General features: G+C 31.1%; 1 protein-coding gene across 3 annotated transcripts in view; it reads right to left on the reverse strand.

Annotated features, from left to right (window-relative positions):
* Window positions 1-605: 605 nt before the first annotated feature.
* Window positions 606-12870, reverse strand: part of LOC113382943 (homeobox protein Nkx-6.2) — a 180987-nt gene continuing 168722 nt past the window's right edge. For all 3 annotated transcript variants that reach the window (XM_026621200.1, XM_026621199.1, XM_026621201.1), the window contains one exon: window positions 606-1207. In XM_026621200.1, coding sequence (XP_026476985.1) covers window positions 845-1207 — 363 coding nt within the window. In that variant the 3' untranslated portion in view covers window positions 606-844. The remainder of the gene's footprint in view (window positions 1208-12870) is intronic.

Here is a 12870-nt window from a genome sequence, read left to right on the forward strand (position 1 = left end):
TTCGATGATTTTTAATCTTAACCCATACTAGTACCACGAGTAGGTACTAATTTTAGACTTAGAGGATAAATTCATTATAAATTTATTTATTAGTCTTGATGTAACTCATAACTAAGTGATTTACAAGCTTTCCAAATGATCAAAAACCCTAGCATTAAGGTCAACTTGGCAAATCTTCGAAAAGTAGTAAATTACTCTAAACATTATCTTCATTATATGACAAACATGAACGCAGTATTTGAGAAATTGGTAAAGAATATAAGGCGTATTTTTATGAGTCATCAAGTCACAAGACTAATGAATAATAAATAAATAGTTCTCATTACATAAAAAATCAACGAATTATCATATCATAAAAAATTGAAGATCTTTGAAATTGTTTGGTCATAGGCTAATATTGGTTCAAACAGTCCAATATTAATCCTCCCACTTGATCAAGATCTTCAAAACCACATTTTCACTTGAATTCTTGAAATACAATTTAGTACAATTTGAGATAGAATCCAGAATGTAATAGAATCTCCTTTAAAAATAAAAAATCCGAGAAACTTTTAAGTGTCATGGACTAATATGGGTTAAATTACATCAGCACCTAGTTTGTTCCTGCCATCTAAGTCCAATTTGATCAAAATCTTCAAAATCACATTTTCACTTAAAATCTTGGGATAACATTTTGTAACAGATAGACTCTAGAGACAGTATCCAGAAACCTTGATCACTTTCAATATTCTATACTTCTTTTTCCTATCTTCTCATCCTTTCCCTCAAATAGCAAAATTTCCTTCACATTATCTAATTTACATATAAGTTTATACACTGCACAACTAAAAACCTATTTATTTATTTATTGTCCAAGTAAACCCCTCCCTGCTTCACTAAGTTCGCGCCTCAGCCTTTTGGCAGCCGTCTCACGATTGTCGTTCTCATCATCATCATCATCATCCTCGTCATCATCATCATTTCGCCTGTGGTGATCTGAATGGTGCAAGTGATGCAAATGCGAGGCGGAGTGATGCAAGTGGGTTAAAGAAGGATGCCCATGTGATAAGTCTTCGGAGCCGTTTTGGGAGCCACCGAGGTCGCCACCTTGGCCGCCTAGGTCGTTGCTTCCTAGGTCGTCGCCCAATTCTTCTTGCTTGCGTTTTGCGGTTGCCATTTCGGCAGCGTGCTTTTTGCGCCATTTTGTTCGCCTGTTTTGGAACCACACCTGGAATAAAAGAAAGAATATTAGTAAAAAAATGACAAAAATATTATATTATTAATATATGTCTACATTTTGTATAAGCATGTGATTTAAAAAACAGTCATAGCTATATTTATCCCTCAAATTCCCAACCATATTATTCTACCTAAGAGAGTGTTCAATGTTTACCATCCCATAATGCATAATCCCTCAGCTCCAAGTATCCTTCTAATATGACGTCAAAATCCTGCCATCAGTATTAAACGCGAGTATCTATCCAGCAGCCGCGTTGTTCGAATATTAATTATCCAATAAACATTTATTTAATTACGAGCTCCTCTGTAGCGCATTATAATTAATTAATAATACTTTATTAATGACATCGAACACGACGAAGATCTGACAAGAGCTTTTCAGGACATTTGTTAGCGTGGGTGCACGAAACCAGATATAATATAGAATTTTGATGGTTATATAAATTATTTGGTAATGAAAAAAGTAATTAAATGATATAATAGTGTGACACAACATACGTAATTTATTTAACTAAAATTTCAAACATAAATGATATTAATTTTGTATGACGCGTTAATTTTGTTCAGTTCAGTTGTTTCAAAAAAAGTGGCCCAAAATTTTGTTTCAACTTATTGGTTTGTTATTTGACGTATTTGTATGAGTTCAATTAACTTTAAAATTTATTTTAAAACAAATTTTAATACATAAACCATCATAACAACCATTACTGATGGACTAGTAAACGATCAATAGACGAATTATGCTATTTAGTGTTAGATTTAAATTGATAAACCTGGCCTATTTTTGAATAAGCTGTATCTCTTGCTTATACTCAAATTTAAGACAATTTTCTGCAATTTTTTTATTTGTTAAACTAATTCTTACAAAAAAATGAGTAGGTTAGTACATGAGTTATAAATTTATATTCGTGGATTAGCTATTATAAGCTTGTACAAAAATTTGCCGGTAGATTTATGTCATCAGGTCAATACTTAGGATGTAAAAATTATGTAATGAGATTCAATATGCATACATAACGTAGCAACAAAAATTTATAAATGGATGTAGTCAAAATAATGGACAAACCTATTGTTTTAATGTTAAGCCAGTGATTCAGCAATGCTCAAAGCATTTTCTTCGCAAAACTGCCATGATGCTTATAAGAAAAGTCATGAAATATTAATTTTAAATGTATGATGATTAAGACAAAATCTAAATTCTCCGTTCATAATGGAGACCTTATTTACAAGACTATTATTCTTTATAATTCAAAGATGAAAAAAAAAGAACACAAAAATCTAGTTTTAGTAAAGTTTTAGTAAATTAGTGCAAAAAATCGTACATGTCGAGTTGCCTATAAATTCCCTTGGAAAGCGTCGCGACGCGGCATGTTCTGCGGGAGCCATCTTGTTTCTTGTGAGGTATTAATGATCGCTCGTCTCGGGAGAGAAATCGCATTAGAAGCCTCCACCGCGGAAAATACAGGGAGGAAATCGAATCATTTAGTAATACAATACTTGGGGAATAGACTCATGATATAAAGATCTGAATTACCCGTGAATGATAATCCAAAATTCAATTTTAACCTTTAACAAACGGGAGAATTACCTAAAACTACTCCAAGTAAAACGACAATTTTTTATTTGAAGAAACCATCTAGGTGAATTTCTCCATTAGGTAAGCATTTTTAGTTAGAGAGTATTTATTTAAAATTAATAAAATATGAAACTATTGGAGTGAAGTGAATTACTACAGGCAATTACCAGTAATAACTAAGTATATTATAGCGATTCTCAGTTATTTGTGATATTTTATCTCAAATTCGAGCCTGATTCGTGCACAATATGTAACACGTTGAAAATTAGAGTTGCAGGAATCCATGCAAGGCACGTTTCGCGGTCGGGATAATGAGGGTGCACCGATTTTGTTAATTGCCGCCTGAGCTTTCTTCGCAACCCCATATGCTTCGATATCGAGATTGTGAATTTCTGTAAATTTTTCACTAAATTATAAGTAGAAATAATAAACGAAATGGTGCATGACGTTGTACCCTAAGGCAAATTGCTAGAATTTTTTGTACCGTTTTAATAGGCCAATTCTGTAGTAACACAGTCGATAACATAGCGTTGTTATAAGAGCGCAATGTTCTGCTTATTTCTTGGTAGTAAAAACTGTGAAAATGCTAACTATTGGCTGTGCGATCAGATGTAATTTCATATGAGCAAAGCAAGAAAAAATGTTGTGAGAACTGCATCTTTGTGTTGCACATTTATAACACACAGTTTTATGTGTAAAACACCTGATCATAAAGCAATTAAATAGACATTTTTGCAATTTTCACTACCAAAAACAAACATAACAAAGCGTTATGTAATAAATAGTAATATAAATGCAAGAAGCAATATCAATCTATAAAAGTTGTCCAGCACTTCATATTCTATTACTATTCTCCCAAATGAATATCTTGGTCCAATATCGATTGGTTTTATTCCTGAGGCATGTGTGGAAATATTGTCGGATATGACGTGATATGCAATGACCCCGGTCATCTAACAGCTACTATCCTTCTCGGGGCTAAAATTTCTATGGAAGCCGCGGATATTTGATTTCTTGTCAAAGTTTTCGTTTACGAGCTTTCGAGCTTTCCGAGCTTGCAGCTAAACAGGGCTGGGGAGGAGCAGATTGCATCGTGTTCAGTCAATAATAATGATTAGGGATATATTGAGGAAGTTTGGACTTAGGAATGCTTGGTCGTTTGATTTCTTGATATTGGGAATTTTTGAAGATATTGATTAAATTTTGCTTCACAGAAACGTCAGATGATCATGGTAATATTCAATTATTTTAGAAGCCACTTATTAGAGAATCTTACACGCAGGTAAAAAAAAGGGAATATGGTAGATACTTGTGGTAGTATTATCTTCGAGAGATTTTTTTTAAATATATATGTATAATATATGTAAGTTATGATTTTCTAAAAACTATCATTTATATTGCACAAATACAAAACAATACAAAAAAATATTACCCAGACAATACTTGGCAATGATATTTTCTTGGTGTAAAATAATAGTTTAACATAGGTCAGGGTGAAAATATACAAGTTGAAAACATATTTCTAAAAATTCCACAATATATTATCTATCTATCAAAAAGATGCTAAACATCAATAAGTTATCTTCCACGAATTGAAAATCCTCAGCCCTAAACAAATCCAATAAAAATAGATATACAAGAAGCGAATGTAAGAAAAATAAGTTTTATGCTGTTTGATTTGTTATTCTTTCCATATATTTCATTGTCGTAGACAAAAGAATAAGGGGACGTATATATTATACGCCCTGTTTATCACAGAAAAACATACAAAATGTGAGACATGTATTTTTAACGCAGATGACAATAGGAACACGACATAGGAATAAATACATACTGTTTTAGATTTTGAAACTGTACTGTGTAAAATGAGATTATAAAATTTTTCTCTGTTTTAAATTGAACTGATTGTGCGAATTCATTCTCTACTCTCTCAGGAGACTAAGAAAATTCTTAGTCTCTCAGGAGACTAAGATTTATGAATCTCTATTCGATACGTTTTTATAGCTCGAATGCATCTATTATATAATTTATTTTATACTTAAAAGATTCAATATTATTTTATATTATTTAATATTATTTTTTAATGTTTGAATATTGGGCCAATATTGCCAATATAACCACATGATTGGATGAAGCTCGCTTTTATATGAAAATGGTAAAAAATCACATTTTTAGTTATAAATCAAGTGGGAATTTTACTGATCATAGTACTATAGTTGTTTGTTTGATATGCATTATGTGTTTTGATGTAGTTCATTTGGTTTGGATAATATAATTTCTTGAATTCAAATTAGACTTTTGTGTCCCATCTACTTAAAAAAAAATTATTTGATCACAATAGTTTATAGTAGTTCTAATAAAGATATATTCCATAATCAATTTTCAATCATTTGTATAGTATTTCCTACCCATACATCTCTTTTATAATCGTGACTAATAAAATTTAACGCGTTTGTTTTTCAGCCAATCGAATCGGACGCGCGGTCGGTCTTTCGCGCTATCGCCATGATATTTCCCAACATTCATTTTGGATAGTGATCTTAATTGAATTTTTGGTATTTAATCATTCGTTGGATGCATTTTGCTTTTTGCAAACTGCAAAAACGTCGGCCATGTTACCATGACGTAGCGTCCGTATTAAATGCGACATCAAATTTGCATTAATTTATTGCGTTTCCAAGCCCGCCACCCACCAGGCTTTTAACTTTTCAGATAAAGGCAATAAAAAACTCACAGAATGACAGTTATTGCAGCTAATTTTTCAATTATAACAGCCAGTTTGCATCTGATGCAATATATATATATATATATATATATATATATATATATATATCGTATGTACCTATGGACGTCACATTTGAGTTTTGACCGAAACGTAACTATTAGTGCGGCATGCAGTTGAGCGATTTTAAAATACGCATTCAAACGAACTTTTTGCTTGATTTTGCACAGATTTGATTTCAGGTAAAACTCATATGACTTGGCATTAAATTCAGCTTTATCTTTCATTAAGAACATTGGCAAAATTACTCTGAAGCTACAGAATTCGAAACCCAAAGTAAAAATATAGGTTATAAATGAATAAACGGTATTCTAACAAATTATTATATTAGGTCTTTAAATAATGTACTTTTTCAGTTCATTTCTATTACTAACATTATTTAAATTATATTATTTAGAAAGACTTCATTGCGACACTGTTGTAAGAACGTTGGCCCTAATCAAGTAGTAGTGATATTGGTTTTCACTTGAAAAAATTGATCTAAAATAAATTTACAAGTAAAAATAGCCTTTTCTTGACGTTGATGCATCAAATCAAGAATTTATTGTTAGTTCCAAAAAAATATAAATATAAAAATGTATTAAATATGGTTAGGGCAACCATTTGGATGTTTTCTAAGAAGGGAATTTGCTAACTTGGACATTGGGATGTCTAAAATGAGACATTATTAAAATATTGGTAATTTTGAAATTTGTAAAAAAATTCAAATCGCTTTGTTTGTTTTCTACAATAAGACATTGTTGAAAAGAAGGCCCATCGCAAATGTTCAAACAAAAAAAATAGTATCGAATTTTAGTCGAACCCTGACAATATTATATCCTGCTCATCACTATTCATTTTCCATCAATATATCAAAATACAAAACAGCCCCGATAAACGCTGTTTTGATTTTTGCCACTCGGAATATTACACTCGTATCCATTAAAATATCAATAGAGAGAAATATATCAATCGGCATATAGGAATGCAAATGTACTCATGTCGAGTAATTGAAATTCAGTTTATTGTTTTCCATTATAATAATTAAATTATTTATAGCAATACCGAAACTATGGTAAAAGAGTATTCGTAATTAGGTATATCATTATGATCACGACAAATATGCATATTTCAATTCGAGGAATCGAATTTACGAGGATAAATGATTGCGAATGTGTGTAATTGGAATTTAAATTTATAACTGGATTAAATATTAGTAGGTAAATTTAATTAGTGCTGAATAGTTAACAAAGTTTATTGGATTAAATATTTCTTCAACACCATAAAGTCTTCTAAATGATTCCTCAATATCTTGTGCATGTTTTATGCAATAGTAAGTGAAATAATGTATATCGCCGTTCTTCTGGCCGAATATATTTAAATATTCAAAAAGTGTTCGTAGCTAGTATTGGATTTAAGTTCCATATTTTACACATATAAAAGATTTACTACTTTATCGGCTGAGCAGGCAAAACTCACACAGAATATGAATTGGAGATGGTACAGTCTGTGGGATATGATAGAACATATTGTATGGTATTGAAATAAATATAAAACAGGAACATTTATTATTAAAAAAATAGTTTTAAAAAAACGGCATTTTGCATACTATTAAGTCAAAACTTTTAGTTTTTGGCAAGGGCAAGTCCAGTCGTTTCGGGAGGTACAGGATAAAAAGTGCACAAAATATCAGTTTCTTAGGTAACAGCATTTATTTGAATAATTGAAAATGCTTCCACTCGTATTGAAGGAAAACGTGCTGATTAGTTTTTGGCACAGGCATGTCCAGCTGTTTGGGAGGTACAGAGCAAAAAGTGCAAAGCAGTTTTTGAGAGACCATAGCCTTTGTTTAGAATGATTCAAACAACATTTTACTGGTGATGATGGAGTAATTGGTAACATTTTTGCAAAGATAGGTCAAGCTATTTTTGATATGCAGAAATTTAAAATAAATTACCATTTAGTGGTCAAAAACTGTCACCAGATCCAGACTCGATAGATAGGGAAACGCTGATCGGTTTTTGGGAAAAGTCTGCCTAGCCATTTCGGAGGTACAAAGCCAAGAGTGTAAAAAATAGAAATTGAGTTTTTTAGAATATGAAGCATCTGATCAATTTTATTGATTGCAGATACTGTAGTTACTCTAATGCTTAATTATGGTTAACAATGCCATCATCAATAGTTATATACTAAGCTTGACCAAATTAGTTCCCAAGTAGTAAATTATATTAACTTTACCAAAAATTATTTCTAAATTTTTGAATTATACATTTCACCCCGAATGTATCGAAATGGGCACGCATATGCGCCCCAAACCCCCGCGGACGATCTCTATGGCATTGTATGTTTCGAGGTAAAAAGAGAAATATCATGATATTTTTATTGAATTTTCAACACGCTTTATTTTATAGGTTGATATCTCTGCGGGAATGCGAGTTTCCCTACTCGGGGAAAACGGGAAAATTTAAATATTCGTTCAACGCTGCCGGGCATACATACGAGGGCATTATTTGTACCCTCGAACAACAGAAGATCTGATGTCTTTTAACAATTGATTCTAGTAGCCCCACGTATTAGTTATGGTTGTTTGCCCTCGGGGTAATAAATGTTGCTTTGTGATTTAAGAGACTATGGATGAGAGGAAAACATAAATGATCTAATTAGTAACATAGAAATTTATTAACTTTCCGCAGGGTAAGTTATTGTAATTGTCCAAAAATCGAATTTTAAAACTTTTGCATATATTTACGTTTCAAAGGATTCTGAGCATTTTGGCATTCCTTAGTAAAAATGCATGTGTGTGTATTTGTGGGTACATTTTTTCAACGGTCATGGATGATCCAAAAGGCAATCGATTCCTGTAGAGAGGGAGACGTGCTGATTAGGTTTATGCAGAAGTTGGTCCAGCCGTTTCGGAGATACGAAGCAAAGAGTGCAGAAAATAGAAATCGATAGAAATATATATATATATATATATATATATATATATATATATATATCTAGATGATAGTTTTGTCGACGTTGATACATATTTGTAATATTTTTGCAGCCCAACCGTCGAATTAAAAAAAAGTTAAATAACAAATTATTATTCCATTAAACGTTTCGACACTTGATGTGTGTCATTCAGTAATCTAAAAAACATATAACATAAATACAAAGTTGATGATAAATATAAATATATAAAAAGGAGGAAATTATACATGCCAAACCAGGAACAACAACAGAAAAAATTAATTATGATGTAAAATTGATTGACACTAAATTTGTGTAAAATAATAAAATACTATTATAATAACAAACGAGAAATAGAAGGAGCACATATTGCCCTCCTAAATTTAATGTTATTGATAGCAATGCATTGTCGACACTAATCAAGGTTACAACGCAGTGTAGTCACACACGTGTAATGAAGGAATGGGAGAGAGTAGTGAGAAACTAAAGGGGAAAGAAAATTATTAAAGTTATTTAATCTTGGGCTGCAAAAATATTACAAATATATATATATATATATATATATATATATATATATATATATAATACACATAACCAGTATTAAAACTCTAATAATAGCTGACTTACTCAACGCGATTCAATGCCATCATTTTCCATTTACGGGTACTATATAAGGCATCACATTATATGAACTACATAATACTAAAAATATTCATAGCATATTATTAAATCATACTCAGAATCCTTTCCTTTTGAATCTGAAACTCTTTTACGATGCCGAGACGAAGGCGAGATTAATTGTTTGTATGTAAGAAATATTCTTTTGATAACTAGTCACGCACACATTACTGGTAGCTTTAAAGTTATAAATCTGCAATCTAACAATATTATAAATTGTTTGACAACATAATTAATCTAGCTTACGGAATCATTAATAACGTATTATGTTTCGTCGTCTCATTTATCCGAATGACTTTAGTATATAGGTATAGAGTGCTATATAAGGTTCTTCTCTGGGCCATGAGGTGGATAATGTATATTGCACGGGTGTTCTTCAATACAGGCTGCCGCGCTCTTTTGTTCACTAATGAAAAAGCGCGAACTATTCAAAATAGAAACGCTACAAAAGATACCAGGGCTATATAGAGTAGCGAGTGGAAGAGATTTATTAAGTCGATGGTGGAATTAAAATTGCTGTTTGGACATGAAACTAAGAGGCTAGATCTCCGGTAAAATGGGCCATAACATAGCGTTGTTATGGCAACGCTGTGTTATGCTCCTACCTTGGTACCAAAAACTGTGCTAAGAATACTACATAAGAACAAACCTTAAATTTATTATCACCTCATAAGACTATAAGAATTATTACCTAATTGTTGTCTAATTGTTAAGTAAATAAATCACAATTTTTAATACCTGACTATTTAATCCATTCTATTATTTTCTCAAAACACAAACCGATTTTTACATTTAACCAATATTAATCATTAATCCTTTTATATAGACTCATCTCTGGGCCAGAATGTTACCAGCAGGCAAAATAAGGTGACAATCATGCCTTGATTTACTCTCAGCAATCCTCCGATAATAAAAAATAACACATCCAAAGCATCCGGCATTATTTTAAATATTTTTTTGGATTTTTCTATTGATGTTGGTTATAGAAAATGAATGAGTCTGCACCAGAGTAGAAACTTCATTATCAGAGCTCCTAATATCGGTGGTCGTATCACGAAATAGGGCTCATAGTCCTGAGATACAAAATTTGAAGTGTTGATATTTTCAGATTTTTTATCCATCCTGCCCGATTTTCTTGATCTGATTGTTCATCACAAGCGGAGATTGAAATTTTATAAAAACATGGGCTAAAACATATATGGATAAGTATCTAAATGTTGTGATATTTAAATAAAAAAATTTAAAGCATACCCCTGATAAATTTTTCACATTTATAAATTTTATTTGAAATGAACAAAGTCAAAATGTCGATGCGCTCATATTTTCCCTTTGACGTTTCAAAATTTTATATTATTCGCATTATAGCCAACTGAGATCTTTGTTTCTTATTATATATTCAGGTCTCTTATTTTTCAACTGCATTGTTTAATTTCGTTAGTTGTTGACAACGTTAGTTAGTTTCGTTTAGTATTGACATCAGAAGGTCATTCGGTTGGTAATAACAGTTTAACATAGACATCTCATATAATCATTTCAAATGGACCACAGGTCGACAGAGCACTCAGTCAATGGAAATTTGTTGGAACAAAAATACTTCATCTTTCTCCTTAGGACCCTATCTCAAAATCAGTATGTTATGACGGCTGTCACTACCGTACACTATATTAATAATTTCATCGGCACAATGTTTTAGCATTAGCATTTAGTTCAGCATTTTATTCAAACAATACAAATCCATCTTGCTTTTATTCATATTTATTAAATACCCAAGGCTTAATATTTTACCATAACTCGGTATAATAAAAACATTCCATGTCCTCTAATTCCGGCAAAGTTGAAATTGCACGAAAAAGCTTTATGATGGAAATTTTGAATTATTCTTGATTCTCTCATTTTTTTCGTTGGTTTCAACGACAGTTTGAAGTCTTTTCACCGGCATTAAACTATGATGATGAGTCGCGCTGGTTTTTTTACGATTCCATATAGGCGGCGGCAACGTGCGGGAAAACTAAGAGTTCCCCAGCCGGCCGTTGCGCTAATTAAATGTTCTGTTTTGCGGTCTTCCCGCGGGTGCACTACGGGAAAGCGGTTATAGGCTAGATGCCAAGATAGGAGGAAAAATTCTTTAGGATATGATTGATGAAATATGTAGTTTGTTTATAAATCAAATTATTTGTTAACTAGTGGGGTGCATGGCATCGTGCCTTGAGGCAAATTGCTGGAACTTCCCGTACCGTTATTAAAAATCTTGGTATGGAACCCAAAAAAAATACACAAAATGTGTGCACATTAAATTATTAAAATCTCTATAAAATATCTGATTATTTGATGTACATATGTCCAATAAACATTTTTGACCGCCAAATGACTTCGGGTGTGGACGGTTGTGACACTCGCCCTTTTTTGTAGGATTCGAGTTTATGACTCCATCGAATTTAGTTACACATAAATGTCTAAATAAGCAATTTTTTAGTTTTATTTTAGGTACAATATTTTAGTATTTCCGACATAAAGTAGGCAAATGTTCAAATGACCATTTTTTTTACTGATAAATTAACAAAATTATTGCTGGTCAAAAAATCTTGCACAACCGTACTCTGTCTCCACTACTTTAATAACATTTTAATCGATATTATTTTACCAAGTAGATTTTATCTTTAAATTAAACTTGGCAATCTTGCATTATGTCTGATTATTCTACAAATGAAATGTATTTATATTCTTAGACAATTTGGAATCATTTAAAAATAGTTTTTATCCTCGATCCCGATAAAATCTAATTCCTATCTCACCACATCCCTTTTTGATATTGACACGCCGATTTAAAAAAACACAATACACCATAAATTTTGCGGTGTAATCAGATAAATATAATACAATTTATCATGAAATTATACCCAAAAATCATTTCGCAACCACACCAACGTCGCCCGATACCATAAAACATTGTCATCCCCTTTAAAATATACCAAAGCTAAAAAGGGTGACAAAGTTTTAAACACGACACACAATTCAAAATACTGTTTTATGTGAGCTATTTATGTATATTTTATACAGATCCGATCAGAGAAAAGATAAATAAAATATAGAAATTTAGAATAAGATAATAATGGACTTAAATTTTCAATTTTAATACCATATAAAAAAAGCTAAAATAAAACTGACGCAGATTCGTCGATATTTTTTATATCGAATAATTGTCTTGATATTAATGAAACATTCTGCCAAATTAGTTTACTAAGTATGTCAATAGTCTAATTTGAAAATTATTACAAAAAGGTGATTTCTATTACACTTTTGTATATACAGATTCGATGACAGCTGTTTAATTTAATTTTTAATTTATGCCAAACAAATTTATTCTCTAAAAATTTAAGTATGGTCTAATTCAAAAATCAATCTTCAAAATCTAATATTTTTATATATTATATTATTATATCATTCTGCTTATATAGATTGAATGACCATTTATAACAAAAGTAATATTTTAAATTTACATGGGATTCTTCAACAAATTCGAATTAAAAAATAAAAACAAAGACGTTTTAAATTTTCTACAAAAAGAATAGATATCAATATATATATATATATATATATATATATATATATATATATGTGTGTCTACTGTGACAAAATATCTGTCTCTGCTTCATATATTTTAGAAAAGCTTTTAACTGTTCAT

This window comes from Ctenocephalides felis, unplaced genomic scaffold, assembly GCF_003426905.1.
Source record: "Ctenocephalides felis isolate EL2017-DRISC unplaced genomic scaffold, ASM342690v1 CF-g0.4_SCAFFOLD_03570, whole genome shotgun sequence".
Lineage (NCBI taxonomy): Eukaryota > Metazoa > Arthropoda > Insecta > Siphonaptera > Pulicidae > Ctenocephalides > Ctenocephalides felis.